This window comes from Haemorhous mexicanus, chromosome 9, assembly GCF_027477595.1.
Source record: "Haemorhous mexicanus isolate bHaeMex1 chromosome 9, bHaeMex1.pri, whole genome shotgun sequence".
Lineage (NCBI taxonomy): Eukaryota > Metazoa > Chordata > Aves > Passeriformes > Fringillidae > Haemorhous > Haemorhous mexicanus.
Window position 1 is genome coordinate 2,281,932 of NC_082349.1, and position 20,767 is coordinate 2,302,698.

General features: G+C 48.2%; 1 protein-coding gene across 1 annotated transcript in view; it reads right to left on the minus strand.

Moving 5' to 3' along the window:
- ROR1 (receptor tyrosine kinase like orphan receptor 1) overlaps nucleotides 1-20,767 on the minus strand; it is a 154,672-nt gene that overhangs the window by 34,661 nt on the left and 99,244 nt on the right. Inside the window, exons 2-4 of the mRNA XM_059853614.1 lie at nucleotides 16,332-16,403; nucleotides 3,561-3,848; nucleotides 2,145-2,175 (exon numbers count right to left, since the gene is read on the minus strand). Of these exons, the coding sequence (XP_059709597.1) occupies nucleotides 2,145-2,175; nucleotides 3,561-3,848; nucleotides 16,332-16,403 (391 nt within the window). The remainder of the gene's footprint in view (nucleotides 1-2,144; nucleotides 2,176-3,560; nucleotides 3,849-16,331; nucleotides 16,404-20,767) is intronic.

A 20,767-nucleotide genomic window follows, 5' to 3' on the forward strand; every position in this document is an offset into this window, starting at 1 on the left:
TCTTAGGGAAAGCAGCAAGAATAACACCCAAGAGTTGTTGTGTTATCTGTCCCTTTCACAGAAATCATCATCTGGCATTCCCACTCACACTTGGCCCATCTGTTTTTCCATAAGTTATGGAGGGAAAAGGGCTGAGTGGGTGGATATTTTTAAAAACAGGATCCTCAAATGAAATCTGGAAATGAAGAGCACCTTCCCCTCATGGTGGCTGATACAGACATGGCAACAGCAGGCCCAGGAATTTGCCATCAGGTTTTTTTCCTGATTTTATGGCCCAGCTTCCAGCCTATTCCCAAGGAAAGTGTTTCCCCAGAGGGAGGATGATGAGGGAGGACAGCCAGGTACTTCACCTCTCACCCTGCAGCTTGAAAACTGCCACAGAAGGGCTTGGTTTGCACGGAAAAAAAGATCAGAAAAATGAATTTCATAGCTACAAAAGTCATTTTTCAAGTGGTGCAGGGAGAAGGCTACACGAGAGTCACACAATCCAGCCCCCAGGACATTCTCTGCATGCAAGGAGCAGCAAACACAAAGAACCAGAATCTGAGGTAATTTCCCTCCTGCATTTCACAAAATGCAACTGAAGTGTGATTAGATTCCTTTTTTGGTTACAAAATCATAATTATTACAACTACAAAATCAACTATTAACGAGAACATCTCCCTTTCTTTTCACCTTTTCACATCCTTTGGGTGTATTTTAGCAGGTTAAGTTGTGGGTTGTTTTTTTTTGGAAGGGGAGGAGAAAAAACACCAAATCCCTTGCCAGAAAGAAAAAATGGGAAAAAAGATTCCCAAATGTCTTTTGTTTTAAAAAGTGAGGCAATCCTGAGTGGCCCAGACAGTGAAATTCCAGCCCAGCTCTGCTCTCTGTGCTCACCCTGCTCCCACATGGGCTCTGACCCCCAAGGAGGTGTTGTTTAACCCCACAAATTTCAGAAACCCCAGACTAGGTGGGAGCAGCACAAAATCCCCATTTTCTCACCTCATTCATTAAGTCTCCAAACTGCTGGAGAGCCCAACAGCCCCCAGATCCCAGAGCAGCAGGAATTTCCCTCCCCAGAGCCCCACAGAGTCACCAGACAGGGCTGAAATCCCCTGGAAGCCCAGCAAAGAGCTCCCCTTCCAGAGCAAACCCCAGAATTCCTCAGCAGCACCTTCCCAAGGGGAGATAAAACCACATTTCAGGCTGTTCCATTAGAGGGCATCCTACAACATCCTTTTGTGGTCAGAGCCTTCTCCTCACTCATAACCTCTGCAAGAATTCATGGAGGATCTTCCATCAGGAGCCAGGACCATTCAAAACTCCCAGGGTTTTGCATCCCTTTTAATTGCATTCTTTGCATTAATGGATGAATTTTCTGGTTCAGTTGGGTCTGTGTTTCCCTCCCCTCACCAGGAGAAGTGGATTTTCAATATTTTTCCACAATGTGAGATGTGAATAAGCACCACAAAACTGATTCCAAGTCTCAGGACAGCCAGAGATCACACCTGAGAACAAAAAAGCCCTGAAAAGGTGAGCAGGTTTGATCAGGTGTTCTGTAATTAGAGATAGAAGTGAATATTCTCAAAAAGTGCCCAAGACAGAAGCTCCACTGCCAAAACACAGCGTGGGGAGTGCTCAGAGCCTGCAGCAAACCTGAGCTCCAGAACACAGGGAGCTCTGGTGCAAACAGCCACTGCTCCCACCCACCTCCTCCATCTTTTAAAAAATCCTTAACAAATCTTTTCAGGCAGTTTTTTAATACAGGTACAGAGAGACAGACACACTTTACGACCCTTAAAATCAGCAAGAAGCCCCTGGGTAGTAAAATCTGCTTGTAGTGATAAATATTTCCCAGACTGGGCTGTGACATGGATGAAGTACCTGGAGGTGCACTGAAATCACTCCACAGACTGAAGGCACCAGAGGATCTAAAGGTAATAATATTGCAAATTAAGAAGTCTGGGGTAAGAAACACGAGTTGACACCATAACATGAAAATATCACTGCGAGACAGATAACTCAGTTACAATAAATTACCATCCTAGCTGACTTAAAAAGCAGAATGGAAAAGTGCTCCTGTCACACCAAATGACAAATGAACTTCTGACTGCTGAAATGCAAGATTAATGAAGGCACAGAAGAGACATGAAAGCACTTACGAGGATCCTGGGCTTGCTGTTGGCGGGGGACCTGGAAAAGTGACAGAAGAAAAACAGCAGGATGAGTTACGGCGAGGTAGCGAGCAGGAAGCTTTTGAAAACCTTTTAAAAGATAAAAGCACCAGTCTGTGGTGCTGGCTGTGGTTTATGGAGTTGAACAGAGGAGTGGCAGACCCCCAGCACCAAAGACAAGCCTGTATTGGCTGCAGAACATGACACGAGGACAATAAACAGGTGAGCAGCTCGCCCTCCTCCTGAAACTGCCTTAGGAGAGCACCTAATGATGAATTTCTTATCAGAAATCAGAAAACATGGGAGATTGATGAAAAAAAGAAGATGAAACTCATCGCATCCATCATTCCTCGTGTGTTATTTGTCCAGTTCCAAAGAGGATTAAGCAGGACTGTGTGCAAATATCTTCATCTCAGTGAATTATTTCCCCCTGACCGTGGAGGAGGAGGGGGAGAAGAGACACAAAACCTGTTTCTTGTTTGGAACCTTCTGAGTGGTAAGATCAGCTTTGAAGGCAGTTATCTCAATATAAACTTGGGAGAATGAGTGCTTATTTTCCCTGACAGGTATATATGTGTCTCATCTCAGGCCCTCAGCCTGCAGTGCCAGCTGAAGTTTCTCACTCACCAGACACAGAGGTCGCTCACAATAAAGGAGTTTTTTCCCTCTGGCCTGGATCTACCCAGGTACCCCATTAATGGGGGCTCAGCCTGGAGAAAAGGAGGCTCAGGGGGGCCCTTCTGGCTCTGCACAACTCCTGACAGGACGGGACAGACAGGGAGGGTCAGACTCTGCTCCCAGGAACAGGGACAGGAGGAGAGGAAACAGCTTCAAGCTGTTCCAAGGGAGGTTTGGATTGAATGTTGGGAAAATTTCTCCTCCGAAAGTGTTGGAACAGTCTGCTCAAGGCAGTCACCATCCCTACAAGATGGTGAAGATGTGGCACCTGGGACATGGTTTAGTGGTGTGCTGGGTGCTGGTTGGACTGGATGATCTTGGAGGCCTTTTCCAACCTGAACATTCCATGATTCTATGAAAATGCAGCTGTTCCCACAGATCCAATTATTTAGGAAACCTGTGGATGGGTTAAAAGGGCACAGATGCCAGCCCTGCAGGACAGACAGCAGGGTCCAAGTCTCTCTCAGGAGTGTCCCATGGCTCCTCAGCTCCCCAGGACCATTTCTCCAAGCTCAAGGCATGTTTCTACCCTGCCATCCTCACCCTCTCCAGGAAGCCCATTTGGAGTCAGCTCACGGATTCCTGGGCCCTCTGCGCAACCCGAGTTCAACAAATTTAACAACCTTGGCTTTTCCAACCTCAACAACTCCAGCGCACTGCTTAACCCCCTGGCGAACCCCCTTCTGCTAAGGAGGAGCTGGGGCAGCCGAGGAGGAGCAGACTCACCGAACTTGACGAAGAGCACGCCGGTGGTGGACACGGTCCTCCTGCCGTTGGTGGCCACGCACTGGAAGTAGCCGGTGTCGGTGGTGTCCAGGTTGCGGATGCGCAGGCGGGAGCCGTAGGGGGTGGCTCGGAAGGAGATCCTGCGCGGCTCCTGCACCACGGGCGCGTCGTTCTTCAGCCACCTGACGGTGGGAGGGGGGTTCCCTGACACCTTGCAGTGCAGCTCTGCCGTCTGGCCCAGCGTGGTGGTGATGTTGTTCATGGGCTCGTCCAGCGTCAGGAAATAATCTGGGGTTGGGGAGGAAAGAAAGGGGATGAAGGGCTCCGGAGCAGGGAATGTTATTGTGGAGAAAGCTCCTGCTTGTCTTTGGATGAGACACAAAGGAGGTGGGTAGCAGGGTTCCCTCTGCTGTTCCAACATCTCCTATTTGGCTTCATTCAGCACAGAAAAAACACTGCTGCTCTTTTTTCTTTTCTTTTTCCTAACCAAAACACAGGAAGAACATCTCAGCCCTCCAGTTGCTCATTTTGATGCTGACTGCTGACCTGCCTCTGCTCATGCCAGAATCCACCAAATGTAGGAACACAGGAAAGAAACCATTCAGAAGTGCAAATCCTGTGACCCAGAGAAGCTGGGGCTGCCCCTGGATCCCTGGCAGTGTCCAAGGCCAGGCTGGACAGGGCTTGGAGCAGCCTGGGACAGTGGGAGGTGTCCCTGCCCATGGCAGGGGTGGTACTGGATGAGATTTAAGGTCTCTTCCAACCCAAAGCATTCCAGGATTCTGTGATCCTGTCTCCAAGCCATTTTGAGTGACCCACAGGCTGAACAGATAGTGTGTTGCCCATGATTTTGTAATCACCAACTGCAGAGAAGAGGAATAAGGATCATATCTGGGAAAGGAGACTTTATTCTCACCCAGTATTTTCATGGCTAAGAGTACTGCAGATTACCTCCACTCTGAAACAGGGCTCATGACTGAAAAATCAAATGAAATTAAAATTATGAAGATGAATTTCTCCTAAGCCATTCCTGAGCACTGCCTTCTGTCCAGGGCTATTTCACTGGGCATCCCTCAGGAAGAGCCCCATTCCTCATTCACTGTCCTCACCACTTCATGAAATCCTTTAAAGGCAGGGAGGGAGATGGGTTGGGGATGGGAGATGGAATCCTCAGGCTCTCATCTCCATGTCAGAGGTTCAAAACTAATGGTGGCCACCATCAGCTGCTGGCTGTCCCAGCAGGATGGCCAAGGAATGAGAAATCCTGATTGTGTCTGGCTCCTGAACTCTCAGAGCCAGACCAGGAGGTCGAGAAAAGCCAGAATCGGTCAGTGAACTTGGAATCCCAGAATTATTTGGATTGGAAGAGACCTTGGAGTTCATCCATTTCCACCCCCTGCCATAGCAGGGACACTTTCCACTATCCCAGGTTGCTCCAAGCCCTGTCCAACCTGGCCTTGGACACTGCCATCCCCAAATTGGTGCTGTGCTGCTTTGTGCTCCATCACTCTCAAGTCCATCTGCAGTTCACTCCAGCAAGAAACCTTCCTAAAAGTGTGAAAAAACCCTCCAGCATGTTCCAAACCAGCTCAGCCACCCAGCCTGCCTAAGTAAGCCACTTCCCTAATTATTCCTGTAATCTTGGCTTGCCCAGCTCCTCCCTTCATTATGGTTTGTGGGGAGCAGTATCTCTTGCCTTTGTTTTTAATCTGTTTAGCACACAACTTACCCTGTGTTTGCACAGCACTTTGAACAAAGCCTCCCTGTCCTCACCTGGTCCCAGGAGCCATTTGGGACAAACATTTGGCACCCAGGCTCTGCCCACAGATTTTTTTTTTCCACGTGTATTTTTTCAATTAAGTTCTAATGTGCAGGTGTGGAACTGTGCTTCTTTCAGGGAGCAAGGGACAGGGTGAGAGGCAACGGCCCCAAGTTGCACCAGGGGAGGTTTAAATTGGGAATCAGGGAAGAAAATGTCCTGAGAAAAGTTGTAAAATGTTTAAACAAGGTGCCAGGGCAGTGGGGGAGTCACCATCCCTGGAAACGTACAAAAAACTGGATGTGGCTCTTGAGGACGTGGTTTAGTGGTGAACATGGTGGTGGTTGGACTTGGTGATCTTAAAGGGGTTTTCCAACCTGAACATTCCATGATTCTTTCAAAATACAGCTGTTCCTACACTCCCACAGATCCAATTATTTAGGAAGCCTGTGGATGGGTTATAAGGGCACAGATGCCAGCCCTGCAGGACAGACAGCAGGGTCCAAAGTCACTCTCAGGGGTGTCCCATGGCTCCTCAGCTCCCCAGGACCATTTCTCCAAGCTCCATCCCAAGGCATGTTTCTGCCCTGCCATCCTCACACCCTCCCTGGGAAGCAGAGCTGCAGCCAGCCCATGGATTCCTGGGCTCTCTGCACAGTCTGGGTTTAATAAAGCCCCACTCACAGCCTGGGACCGGAGAACCGCCGTGAATTACCCAGCGTGGCATTTCTGAGCCACAGCCATTTGTTTAATTCCTGATAATGCTCCTCCAGCCATCTCCAGCCCAGCAGGGAGGGAAACAGCCCTGGATTGGCTGTCTGACAAACAGCATGGTTTAAAGGTCCTGAGGAATACAGGAGAGGCAAATAAAGAAGTGAGGATGTAGGGCACGTTTCCAAAGGCTGGAAAAGGATTTTGAAGTATCAATAGAAATTATAATCAGTGAAAAAGTGTGGCTGCAACTTCTCTGTAAGTACCAACACAAGTGGCCTCAGGAGCTGCTGACTCAGCTCTGATTGTTCTCCACCTTCCTCCAGGAGCTACTGCAGAAACAGTAAAACAAATTCATCTCCTAAATTCACCCTAGATTAATCCTCAAATCCGTACCTTTAGCATCTGAATCATAAACCAGATCAAGCAGCTCACCTGAGATGAGATTTAAACAGGGCGGGTTTGAAGCCATTGGGAGCTCTGGGAGATGTTTCTCACAGATAAAGCAGTTTTGGAATTGAAAATTAACTCCCCAGAAACCTTGGATTGCTGCTGAGGCACACAAAATGATGAGCATCCCTTCCCTGGCACGCACCAAACTCCTCCATTGCTGCCCTTGCCTGGTGCAGAGGGGCTGCAGAGAAGCCCAGTTGTGTTTTTATTGTGTCTCTCACCTTCCAAAACCCATCAAAGGAGAAATCCTTCCCTGTGAGGGTGGGCAGGCCCTGACACAGGGTGCCCAGAGCAGCTGTGGCTGCCCCTGGATCCCTGGCAGTGGCCAAGGTCAGGCTGGAGCAGCCTGGGACAGTGGAAGGTGTCCCTGCCATGGCAGGGATGGAATGGGATGAGCTTTAAGGTCCCTTCCAATCCAAACCATCTCACCATAATTCCCCCGCCCCTCTTCTGCCATCCAGGAGCTCCCCAGATGGAGTTGAATCCCTCTGACCTAAAGAACAAATTCTTAGGAGAAAGGAAGGGTTTGTGCACTGGGAATGATCCAGTCTGGTGGCACTGGCCTTTGGAAAGTGTGAGTTTAATCCTGGCTCGGAGCAGCCTTGGGTGAATCAGCTCAGTTGTGATTTTGAGAAGAGCCAAAGGGAAGTAGACACCCAAAGCCAATCAAAGCTCACATGGGATTTGTGCAACTAAGGCCTTTTAAAAACAGCCCTAAACCTTTTGGCTCGATGTCTCCAGCCATAAAGTGAGGATAATAATCCCTCTTACATCACGGGGAGGCTGCTATGTACATTAATGAGATAATGCCCATAAAGCACTTTGAAGGTGAAAAGTGCTATGCTGGGATAAGCACTGTTATTACATTTTAAGTTAAATCTCAGGGTTTCGAGCACAGAACAAAAGCCTGTCCATATTTTAGAGTAGCACTCTATAAAAACATTTGGGAAACGTTTTAATTTACAGAAGTACGGGAGAATAGCCTGAAAGAGTTCTAAATAAAATTTAACCCACCTATAATTTAATAATAGTCAAACTGATTTTTTTTTAATTTGTAAAAACAATTTACTGCTGGGCCCGGACCCCGAATGCCAAGTTTCAGCCCACAGAGAGGGTTTTTTTTAATGGCTGAGTTATAAACCCTTGAAAAATGCTGACAGCCCCTTTACTAGAGCAGCACTAGCGGGTGCCCTATAATGAACTTTTAAATGACTTGAGATAATATCTGGAAAGCCAAGCCTGAAATATATTTCTGGGTTTGAGCCATTGCCAAGGCAAACACAACACATCATAAGTCATCCTCATGATTCTGAGTGCATAAATTGGAGACACTGCATATAAAACCCAAATATTAGGTATCCTTCATGGCCAAACTTTGTGCTGGTTTGATGTTACAGAACAGCAACAGCTGTGCAAGGATGAAACGGAGAGCCTTGCGTGTCTCTGAAGAAGAAAAGTGTCTGTATTTCCACAGCTCTGCCTTGACATTGTTAAATAGGAGCCTGCCCAGTCCTAATAAATCCTCCACTATTCTACTACTTTTAAGTGGAACCCAGGTGGCTTTCAAAATAAAAGCTCGTCCTGGCCGGCCAAGGAATGTTAATCTGCTCTGTGACCACATGGTTAGTCTATCTTGAATTACCAAAGACCCAGCTTAGAGCAGTAACACCCTCTTGGCTGGCAGGAGGATTTTGCTGGCCACAGCGAGACCTTTCCCCCCCAGCACCGTGTGTGCTGCATGTTTCTGATTTCACAAGGTGTTTAAAGCACGGTGGGGATGCAGGATTAGACCCTGGAAGGGTCATTTTATGAGAAGAGTTGTTGTTTCATTTATCCTTCTCTTTCTGCCCTTCTGATCTTTTGGAATAGTCAAAGAAAAGCTGAAATTAAAGTCTCTGCTCAAGCTTAAACCAGCTTTAATCCAGGTGCACAAGAAAGGCTGGTGAGCCAAGTTCCTTCCAGTACAGATGGGGAACACCACAGTTCTCTGCAAACATCTCCAGACCTTCCCTCAGGCAGCTGTGGGAACACCTTTTCCAGCTGCTGGCCTGGAGAAGTTGTTTCATTCTGGATTTGAAGATTCAAACCTACACTGCAGCACAGAAAGCAGAACCTGTCCTGGCTGGAGTAAGGCACTGGGACACCAACATTCCTGTGCTCATTGCATTTACGGAATCCTGGAATGTTTGGGCTGGGAGGGACCTCAGCCATCAGCTCATTCCAAACCCTGCCATGGGCAGGGAGCCTTCCACTAGACCAGGCTGATCAAGCCCCATCCCTGGGTGTGTTTAACAAAGCCTGGATGTGGCACTGGGTGCCAGGGGTGAGTTGGGGTGTTGGGGCTGGGTTGGACTCGATGATCTCGAAGGTCACTTCCAACCCAGTCATTCTGTGAGTTCTGTGAACCTGGCCTTGAATTGTGGTTGTGAACTGAAAGGTTTGGCAGCTCCCTGGCTCTTTGTCACTGCACACACTGGAAAAATGCCCAAAAGTGTCTCAGGGAAAGCTGCATTTTCATTCATTCAGGGCCTTGGATCATCCATGAGTCACACCTGGATGTGCTTCGTACCCACAAACATCGGCACCGCCACCGAGCTCACTCCACTGGGAATCTTCCATGGGGAATAATTCTCTTTGGAGAAGGTCAACCACACAGAGTCCACCCAGACTGAAGATGCTGGAGGGGCTTGCTGGCTGCTCCATGAAAGGAAGGAAGCAGCAGGATTTCTGATGGAAGTGTGGCCACACACATCCCTTGGAAAATGGATTCCCCATGGATTGCTGGAGCTGCCCATCACTCACAGAGGAAGACAACTCCCCGTGGGTCTGGTCATCAGACCTTGTTATTAAAAGGGTAAAAGGGAAACTCCCACTTGGAATTTCTCTTATTTTAAATGAATGAACAAGACGAATGACAGTGGAAGGGAAGAGATGCTGCACTCAAGTCATGATCTGGCAACTCTTGAAGAATATCAGGGTTAAAGAAGTCCAGATAATCACATGGAAATATCCAATGTCTGCAGTCTTGGGACAAAGGAAACCTTCTGCTGCCTCAGCTTGCCCAGCTTTACTTCCAGTGGGTTTCCTCAGAGATGTGCAGGAGTCAGTTTGGGATGCACATGGAAGTTCTGTCCGGGACTTTCCCTTCCCAGACTCCATCCAGAGGGGTCAGTGCCACCCAGGATAACTCCCTGACCTCAACCAGGCAGGGCACAGCTCGAGGCCTGATGGCTTTTCAGATCTCCATGTGTGACTGTCCCTGGGAGTCTCAGAGTCCATTTCGATATTCTGATTATTGGCAGCTTAGAGATGGTGCTGGGTTTGTGGAGAGAAACAAGACTTCCAAAAAATTACCTGGAACCTGAATCCCACTGCTTTTGGGTGGGAACTGGGCAACTCCCTGCTTTCCATGAACTCTTGGATGCATTTGAGAGTTGTTTCTGGCCCTCCTTTCATCAGACAGCTCTGAGGTTTAAGGACAGATGTCTCAGAGGTCACTTTGAGGGGAAATGAAGCTTTTCTTTACTCAGGAACCAGTTTTATAGCCCAAGTAGGAAACCTCTAAACTTTATCACCAAAAAAAAAGTGATTTGGAATAGGTAAACAAATGTCCACATCCAGCTATAAAGCCAACTACTGAAAACCATCAAGGGATTTTGTTGTCACTTTAGAAGCTGCTCTGCAGTAAAGAGCCACAAAGAAAAACCCAAGCATTAAAGGGAGGGTGCATGGAAAGGTATGTGCCTCAAGATTGATGCTGTGGAGTCAAAGAAAAGCTGTTATTTCTGACATTTTGACATAGCATCACTTTAGGATCTGGTTCTTATTAGCCCTTTCTGTGCCTTTTAAAGGTCTATTTTTTTTTTTTAACCAAAAATGTCAGGAAATTTGGAACAGAAACGTACAATAAAACACGTCCCTTGACCCTCTGATCTATCAATCTTTCAAATAAACAAAGATAGCTGGATGAGCCAGGAAAAGGTTATTATATATAGTTACCTTATGTATAATGGTCAATATTCACTGCACACACTCAGAGCATACAAAGAATTTGATGTAAGTGCAGCTTTTTGTGGAAGATTTTTGCCATGAGAGCCCAAAGTTACTCAGGGTGGTTTCATTTCCAGGCTGTGTTCTGTGACCTTCGAATTTCACACCCTGTATTATTTATAAATGAGACATTCAAGAAACACAAATTCTCAAATAAAAACGTGCACTCCGTCAGTGGAAAAGCAAACAAAAGGAGCTAATGTACTGTGGCTAAAAAAATTTTCAAACAAAGTAGCAGTAATTTACTGCCCTGCTACTAATGGGACCCCACAAATCGAATCAGAACCCTGAGCCCCATCAGGGGAGCTTGATTTACCCCATATCCCCCAGATAATAAAGGAAAATAGAAAGGTAAATTGTGCATGAATGTGAAAGCTGTAATTCTTCCCCTTTCAGCACAGGGATCAAATTCGCATCCCGTGATTTCAAAGGAGAATCTGGAATCTCTGAAGGACTGGGGCCAAAGGCAGGAGGCCTCGACCCACCTGGTTTTCCCCACCTTTGGGTGTGTTTATGTTGTTTGGGATGTAGTTTGCCTAAGAGTCAAATCCCCCCTGGGAGATCACAGATTTTCCCTCAAAGCTCCCCCAGCCAGGTCCTTTCCCTGCCTGGGAGGCCGTGCCAAGGGGGCAGCTTCAGCCTGGGTTTGTCAGGGAGGGTGAGCCAAAGGCTCCCTGAGCTGCCTGCTCCCCTGATGTCCTGATGTCCTGCAGACCTTCCTGCTGTGCTGGAGCTGCTGTCCAGCCCTTCCAGGGAATGTTCTGCCCACACCAGGATCTCCAGGAAGTTCAGGACACCCAGTCCCAAACACTGCACCTCTCCCTCTTATTTGGACCCTCCACACTCATTTTGGGCCGTGCATCCCCAGATCACTGTTATCAAGTGATCCTTGATATGCCTTTGAATGTTAAGGATAAATCCCAGCTGAATCTTTTGCCAAGCTCTGTAGGGAATATCTGCTCCAGGCACTGGGAAGTGCTGTGCCCCACAGAGGCTGTGAGGAGCTCAGAGGCTGGGCTTGGGATGGTGGATGTCTGGAAATGGAAATGGTTCCAAATACTGGTTTGTCAGAGCTGATAGGCCAGGAAAGGAAAAGGAAAACAGGCAAAAAACTCACAGCAGTGGTTTCCTTTGGAAGCTGAAGAACCAAGGGAAGAGATCTTGGGAGGAGGAGGAGGAGGAAGAACCAACAAAAGAAATGAGCTGCAGCTCAGGCACAGCCAGGACACATCCCTGTGCCTCTGGAAGAAGCTGCAGGTGGGAATGGGGCACTGGGAGGACCCATTCCAGGGCAGCTGCATCACTGTAGCCATGATATTTTCTGAAAAATCTCTTTGCTAGGATTTTTCTCTTGAGAAGCTGAGAGGCTTCAAGAACAAAATGTAAACAATGATTATCTGCTGCTGTGGAATGCAACAGGTGCATCTGTGATTAGTCCACGTGGTTGTTTCTAATTAATGGCCAATCCCAGCTGGCTCGGACTCTCTGAGAGTCAGGAGCTTTTGTTATCATTCCATTCTTTTTCTATTCTTTGCAAGCCTTCTGATGAAATCCTTTCCTCTTTTAGTATAGTTTTAATATAATATATATATCATAAAATAATAAATCAAGCCTTCTGAAACATGGAGTCAGATCCTCATCTCTTCCCTCTTCTGGGACCCCTGGGAGCACCACCACCCATCACTCTCTTATCAGCCCTGCAGAATGAACAGCCACTGAGGCTGAATCCCACTCACAGTTACAATAATATTCCAAAGCTGACTCTTTCCTGGCAAGGACTCCAATATTATCTTTGCCTAAGGATGAAGAGGTCCCAAACAATTCCTCCAGTGTAGATGTAAATAGGCTCCCATTCCAATTCAGGCCTATTGCTTTGTAAATAAACTGACCTGGGATGGAAGGAAGAAGGAAAAGCCTCTCCTCCCATGATCTGTTTTGTGGGATAGGAGCAGCTGAATGCAGGGTTCTTCACCTTTCTAAAGAAGGAAGAGAAGATGGGAAACTGGGAGCTTTCCCAGACCAAGAGCTGGAGCAGGAGCTGGGGGTGAGAGGGGACAGAAGAGGAGGACACGTGCAGGGAAGGAGAATCCAAGGAGAAATCCCTGTGCAGGAGCACACCACAGTCCCATGGGAGATGTCCCACCTGGGGCTGCTCCAGGCTCCCCCCACCAAAGGGAATCTCAACCAAAAACCTGGCAGTGAAAAGCTCCACCTGCTGCCCCCTGGAATGGGGCTTTTCCTACCACCACAGCCCCCTTTTTTCCCCCCAACTTCACTTATTCCTCCTTTTAGAATTAAATATTTATAGGATCATATTTTCATTTCTTTCTCCCTCGTGGCATTCCCTCTGCACACCATGGTTTACCAGTAGGGAAAGAGAGAGAAATGCTCATAGCTAAATCTCCCCCGTTTTAAAAGTGATTATTTTTTATTTTTTATGCCCAGTTTGTTTGTTTTTTTAAGGTTTTGGTGAGAAACCACCTCCTCCCTCCCATCAATCGTTGCTTTCAACAGCTCTTCACGGGTGGCTGCGTCTCTTTTAAATTCATTTCCTGCTAAAAAGAATAAACAGGCAACTGTTTAATGCTGTCGATTTAGCTTATTTAATAGAAATTGAAACCTGAATAGGGCTCAGTTGTAAGATAATCACTGCAGAACTCACCTGGCAAGGGAAAGCACCAAATTAAGTCATTATTTCAAAATGCAGAATATTATTATCAAGCTGTTCCTCCTTCCCCAACACGGGGCAGATGCTGGAGGAGGAGATGCTCATTTCCAAAAGGCAGCAGGTAGAGTTGGAGCCACTTAGAGTGAGCAGGGATTTAATTGGGAAACCTGCTTGGAAACCACTTTGATGTGGTGAACTTAACAGGCTTTAAAATGAGTTTTACTGCAATGGCAGCGTGACCTCCTGGAAGACAAGTGGATTTTGACTCCTTTCTTGGGTTGGAAATGCAAGGTGTGGCTGGGTTTGTGTGTCCTATCCCCATCTGTTGAAGATGGGGCAGTTATCCTCTGTTCACGGGGCAGTTTTCTTTATCTCTCCCACACCCCATCCTCCCTCCAGGAGATCTCTGCTGTCCATGGCCAGCGAGTGTCCCTGCATGGCTGATCAAATTCCACCATCCCATGGGGAGATGCTCCACCCAGGAGAGGAGCCAAGCATTCCTCCCTGGATCCAATCTGCCCTGGGAACAGCCCAGCAGCCTTTGCCCACTGCATTCCCAGAGGAGCAGCTTTCTGCTGCCCTGCATTCCCAGAGGGAGAGCAGGCCCATCTCCAGCAGCCCTGGAGCTGCAGAGGAAAACTCCCCCCTTGTGCAGGATCCCTGCTCCAGCAGAACCACAGCTGGCACTGCAGGAGGGCTGAGCCCCCCTGGGATGGGACCGTGCCACCACCCTGAGCCCCCCTGGGATGGGACTGTGCCACCACCCTGGGATGGGACTGTGCCACCACCCTGAGCCCCCCTGGGATGGGACTGTGCCACCACCCTGAGCCCCCCTGGGATGGGACTGTGCCACCACCCTGAGCCCCCTGGGATGGGACTGTGCCACCACCCTGAGCCCCCCTGGGATGGGGCTGTGCCACCACCCTGGGATGGGACTGTGCCACCACCCTGAGCCCCCCAGGGATGGGACTGTGCCACCACCCTGAGCCCCCCTGGGATGGGACTGTGCCACCACCCTGGGATGGGACTGTGCCCCCACCCTGAGCCACAGGGGCCAGGGCATGCTCTGACTCTGTCAGTGTTGCTTTGTACTATTGCATTTTAATTTTCCCAAGAAAGAACTGTTATTCCTACTTCCATATCTTTGCCTGAGAGCTCCTTAATTTCCAAATTATAACAATTCAGAGGGAGGGCGTTTACATTCTCCATTTCAGGGGAGGCTCCTGCCCTCCTTAGCAGACACCTGTCTGTTCCAACCAGGACACTCCCTGAGATGCAAAACAAATGGGAACTGAGCCTCCTTTTCTCCTCGGAGGTTTCCAGTGCCCAGCTCAGCATTGGCTCGGTCCAAGCGGGAGTTTCAGGGCTTTGAGGGAAGCAGCAGCTCCCACATGAAAGCCCAGGTGAGACAAGACAAAACCTGCGTGCCTCCGCTGGCAGGAGCCCCGCGAGAAGCCGCCCCTCTGACGAAGCTTTTCGGGCACAAAGGCTTGGTTTGAATCCCGAATGTAAATCCGAGTTGGGGTGTGGCAGCTGCCAGCGCTGTGGATGCTAATGAGGCGCAGCAAAGGGCCGGTAATCCCCCAGGAATGCGGGACTCAGCCCAACCTGCTAATTGCCGCATTCCAGGTGGATTAGGAGCCGGGAACTTCATTTTACCTGCTCCTGACAATATCTCCAGCTCAGCAACAGGTGCCATGGAGGTAACTGAGAGATGGTTCAACCGTGATTGGACTCTCCAAAGTCAAAGTTTTGCCTTCTCTGGCATTTCCAAACTTTGGAGTTTTCTTTTCTAGGCCACTTAATTATTTCCTGCTTTCTGAAAAACCAAAGAAAGCTGCCAAACAGGGAAGAAACGTGGCAAGAGAGGAGGTTTGGATGGGATATCAGGAAGAAATCCTTCCCTGGCAGGGTGGGCAGGCCCTGGCACTGGTGCCCAGAGCAGCTGGATCTGGCTGCCCCTGGATCCCTGGAAATGTCCAAGGCCAGGCTGGATGGAAGCTGGAGCAGCCTGGGACAGTGGGAGGTGTCCCTGGGGTGGCACTGGATGGGCTGTAAGGTCCCTCCCATCCCAAAGCACCCTGTGATTCCATGCTCCTGCCCGGGGGAAGCAGCAGCTTCACTTCTCCCCAGCTCTGGGGTGTTCCCTGAGCACAGCCCAGACCTGCCACGAGCACGTGGGTGAATCCCTGCAGTGGGATTCACCCAATCTGTAACTCCTTCCCTCAGCCATTTGCTGGGATTTGGGAATTCTCTGCTGGATGACCACAAGCTTTTCTCCCTTTCCCACCAGCAAGCATCAGCCCTTTGACTTTCATCTTCCCCACAAAGTCCTGCTCCTTCCCTGCTGGGAAGGCAGATGTGAAAGGATCGACCCAGAGTACCCAGAATTACATATTCTCCTCATCCTCAAGCACAGAAAACATATTTATGCATGAACATCAAACATTATGAGCACATGTTCAAAGAAAACAGTAACAAAACAGACAAAAACAGTTGGGAAAACCATCTGGGGCAGAATTCCACTGTGGGAAATTTCCATCTCAGCAGTAAATGATGGAAATGGCAAATGAAAAGTGGCTGGCAAATTGCTCAGTGAGGGTGGCTAAGAGCATCCTCAAAGATGCACAGGTTTGACTCAGGAGCTGCAGCCACTGCCTGGCAATGAGGGAATCTCAGCAATTTGCCTTAAATTAGCAGTGCTTAATTTACAAAATGAAGAAGAATGATAAATCTCTCATTTTTTTACAATATATACCCCTTGGAGAGCTCTAAATTACACCTAATTACCACCTGCAAATGTATTTTGTATTATTAAAGCTTCAAAATTTCGTAATAAAACACATCATTGCAAACTGAGTGCCTGACACTTGTGAGTTTTGAGTTCAAATCCCAAGATCCACCAGAAAAAAACATGTGACAGAACATCTTGAAATATTTTTGCCCTGTGGAACATTTTCTTGGTACAAGAAACAAACATGGAATTAAATGTCAAAGGATCCCGAGGCAAAGGAGGTTTATCTTGAATACCCCCTGATCCCCTTTGTTTGATGATTTGGTCAAGTCAAGAAAAATTGAGATTTTAAAATCTGATTTCAGGTGGTTTGGGGTCTTTTTCCTTCCTGCTTACCTTTATCTAATTCACTTGAGATGTTCCATGAGGACGTGGGCATGAAATCAGCAACAAGCGAGGAATTCACTCCTGGAAGGGGAAAAGAGAAAAACCACGAGATGCTGTTATTATATGGATTCTGTATCATCAGGAATCAAATGATTTGATTTATTCATTAGGAATAAAATGATTTGATGCTCTGTGCTGGCAGGCTGAGCCATCTGGGCAGCAGGAGCAGCCAAGGGGGAAAAGGCAGCGGGCCAGGGCTGGAGTTTGTTTGGCAGTGCTGATCACTGCCAGGCCTCCTGCTAATTAAACAGCTGATGCCTTGTGCAGGCTGCCCCAAAGCAGAGACAGGACAGAGCTCCAGAATAAAGCAGGGATTGATTCCAAGGATCTCCTCCATGGACCCACCTGGGGCAGCACCAGAGCCCAGCCAGGGCTGCCCCCAAGATGACCCAAAATGGCCCCAAAATGCACGGCCGGGCACGGGGTCTCTCCCTGGGATCAGCTCTGCTCCATTTGCACCTTGCAGTTCATTGTCCCAGCCCAGCTTTAGCCCAGGCACTCCCACCCTGCTTGTTTTTCTCTCTCCAGCCCACGGGGTTTGTGCTCCTGGGCTGAGATTTGGCTCATTTGTCCTTGGTGCCCAGCTGGAGCAGGAATTGTTTTGTCTCCCTGCTCTGTGCAGAGAGCTCAGCATCCCCAATATGAAGCTCAGAATTACACACTAAAGCAGCACAGAATGTGAAAATAGAAAAGCTAAACCTGAGGCATCACATCCAATCTTTGGGATGGTCTTGACCCACCCTACAATCTCCCCAGGGGTTTTAGAGAGGCAGAAGGAATCTGCAGTGGTAGAGCCGAGGGAAACACGGCGCTGAGAGGCTGCTGAAGGTGTTATCTATTAAAATTTACAATTATTTGAATCCTGCAAACCCATGTGCATGAGAAGGGATGTGGTTTGTACACTGAAGTTAACACAGCTGGAAGAATTGATCCCCAGCAGCACCTGCTCCTTGCTGGGAAAATTCCTTACTCTTCAGGAAAAAGCTGCATGGAGATTTAAGTCTGTACTTTTATTTTAAACAGCAAATCACAGGGGGGTGGTGTTAAGCCAGCATGTCCTGCCTCAGCTCTAGGTCATAGTAGAACATTCCCTGTATCCAAACTTCATCCAGGATTTAGTGTCTCCCTCTTCCAGCAGATCCACCTGCAGCCTGTGAGGCTGCTCTGGCATCAGGGAAGGCTTTTGGGGCCATCCCCCAGGGAGAAATAGATTTGATATGAGCTTTAGAGAGTGATGGTGGGAGGGTGGGAGGAAGGGGTGTGCACACACATTCCAGGGCATGGGAAAGCAGAGCACCTCCAAATTCCCTGTGTCCAGCCAGCCCTGAGAAACCTGACCTGGAGAAGGAGGAGGGCCATGTTGGACAGCACTGAGTGTGGGACAGGGAAGGTGAAATCAAACCAAGCAGTGCTCAGGGTGCCAGTCATGGAGAATGCACTGAAAATGAGCATCCCACAGGCCAATCCTGCACCCTGGAGGGACCCCCAGTGCTGGGTGATCTCAGAGCTGCACAGGGAAGGCAGAGCTGGGATCTGTGAGTTAGAGAACAGGAATGCTCTGAAGTGCATTCATTTTGCTTTGACACCATCCTTTAGCTTATTCCCAGATTTCCCTCATAAAACGTGGCATGCAAGGCTATGCAAAGATGTTCTGCCTTTGTTTGATGTGTTGGCAACTCTTCTATTCCATTAAAAAATCCCAGGGAGTTGTAAACACCAGGTCACACAGACCCACGGAGCCGTGGGTTCACACACAGCCCGTGCCCCCTCTAGAAATAAAGCCTGGCTTGAAAGCCCACCTGGCAGCACTGCTTACCCAATGCTCTGCCAAGCATTCCCAGTGGAAACACGGGGTTTGAGGGCATTGGAACTCCCCCAGGAGCACAGCCTGGCCTGTGCAGGTCCCCAGGGCAGAACCCACTGCTGGGGACAGCCCTGGGCACAGGGAAGGGGCACAGCCAGCAGTGGCACCCATTGGCACCAGCTGAGATCTTGGCCCACTGGGCCCATCCCCTCTCATTCTCTGCTTTTAAAGAACAGCTGAGCTTGTCTAACCCACATAACCCTTCTCTAATCCACATTTTTGGGACCACATGGCTTAAATTTGCAGGGTTTAAGGACAAAAAAGCAGATCCAGTGGCAGCATTGCTGTCATGGGGGATAGGTGACAAATAACCAGTGACCAGACACTGCCCAGGAGCTGGTGGGTGTCAGGCTGTGCCAGAGGTTGGGATGCTTGGCTCCCTGTCCCTCCTCACCCTTCCAGCTCTCCTGGCCAAGAAATGGGACAAGTCCTGTGGGAAAACCCCTCCAAGAGTGGGATCTGAGGTGGCATCACTGGGAGCAAAGGGGTTCATCCCTGTGTCCACAGGCTCAAACCCACAGACAATGATTTCCTCAGTCCCACCCTCACCTTTGGCACCCCACAGTGGATTTTCTGTAGCTGCTTTGGCTCACCTGGAAATATTTTAGTGTGAAGAGCCCACAAAACAACTGAATTCTGCCAACACGTAACACACTCTAACCAAAATTAGACACTGTGACCACATGCAGCATTTGTTATTTGAAGCTCCAGAACTGACAACACAATGACCACTTGCAGTATTTTGGTTTTTAAAACTCCAGAGTGTTCATATCGATGTTTTCTTAACCAGGCTTTGAAACCATGACCATGAATCTCACAGAGCAGACACCCCTCAGCTCAGCTGCAGGAGAAACCACATTAGATGACCAAAGTTTCCTGTTTGTGGGAGTTCTGCAGGCTGGTGACCCGTGATTTTCTGATATTCCTCAATTAAAGTTCCAAACAAGAGCAAAGCATCCCTGTGCCCATAATAACCACTTTACTTGACTGAAGGGAACTCACAGAGCAGCTACACCATGTAGGAACAAACCACCCCAACGCAGGAGAAGAAGACATCCCAGAAAAAAGGTCCAGGAGACATCCCTGAATTCCATCTCTACCTGTGATGACTCAGGATTGCTGAGCATGAAAGTGAGAGTGGTGCCACCTCCCCTTGGAAAGCTCTGGGGCAACTCCAGGTGAGTTCCCAGCCAGCCCTGGGAAGGGATGAGTCAGGGATTTGCTCACAGCATTTGGGGCACTGGCACAGACTTGTCCACTGGCTGTCACCTCCTCAAAATAGGGGGAAAAATCTGCCTAATATCAGATCACAGAATCACAGGATTACTGAGGCTGGAAATCCATCCAAGGTCATCAATTCCAAGTCCCCACCTTGTCACCAGCCCTCGTTCCTTGGACACCTCCAGGGATGGGGACTCCAGCCCCTTCCAGTGCCTGACCATCCCTTCCACGAGGAAATTCCTCCTGATGTCCAACCTGACCCTTCCCTGGCACAGCCTGAGGCTGTTTCTTCTTGTCCTGTCAATATTGCAACTGTGTTTTGAATGTGGAGTTTAAAAATGAATTCTTGCTTCTTAAAAGTCCCCTAATGCTCAGCTTCACCTTGAACAATTCCATTTGTTTGGAAGAAGAGTCAGCCTGAGAAATGTGATCAGCAAACAGAGCCATTATCCTGTTAAGGTTTGATTTATCCCTGGAATAATTCCAGATGAATGATGACTCTTCTTAACACTGGCAAGATAATTATCTGTTCCAACCTATGAAGAAACATTGGGTTTAAGTTAATGAGAAGTCACAACAGGCTGTGAAGAGCCAAGCAAAGTGTATTCAAACACACTTCCCACAGAGAAGTTGGCCAAGATCTGATTTTATCACCCTATTGCACAAGTGTGGAGTGAATTTCACACGTCAGGCCTTGTAAAGCCTTTGTGATTAAATAAACTTCAGTAAGGTTTACAAAAAGCTGTACCTGCATTTGTAAGATAAAACAATAAGTCAAAGAAAGAAGATAACTGAGATGACATCGAGCCCAGAAATAATTGAAAATTTGAATGGGGAATAAATGTGTTGTACAGAAAAAAGGAGAGGGCAAAGTAAGTCTGGAAATGAGGATATCCTGCTTGCCAGACTCCAGGACAGCAGGAATGATGGATGCTGAGAGGAGGAATGGACACATCCAGTGGGAGCATGGCCTGGATGGACCTTCTTTTGGGGCAGAATGGAAATCCCACCCTTTTTTAGGTGCAAAATAAGTCCCGTTAAAACATGCAAAAAACCATTCAGAGTGCATCTTTCACAGGCATCCTCTGTATTCTATACCCCCACGCTACACCAAACTGATACAAATATTTCTACAATCAGGAGTAATTTCTTTGTTCCGACAGAAAAATGAATGTGATTGCAATTCAGGTCTCACTGCAGGATACCCAAACAGCAAAAAGAACAAGGAGGTGTTTGGAGAAGGAGTTAGAAGTCAGAATAATAAGATAAACTATTCAGAATTCATGTTTAACATCTGAAA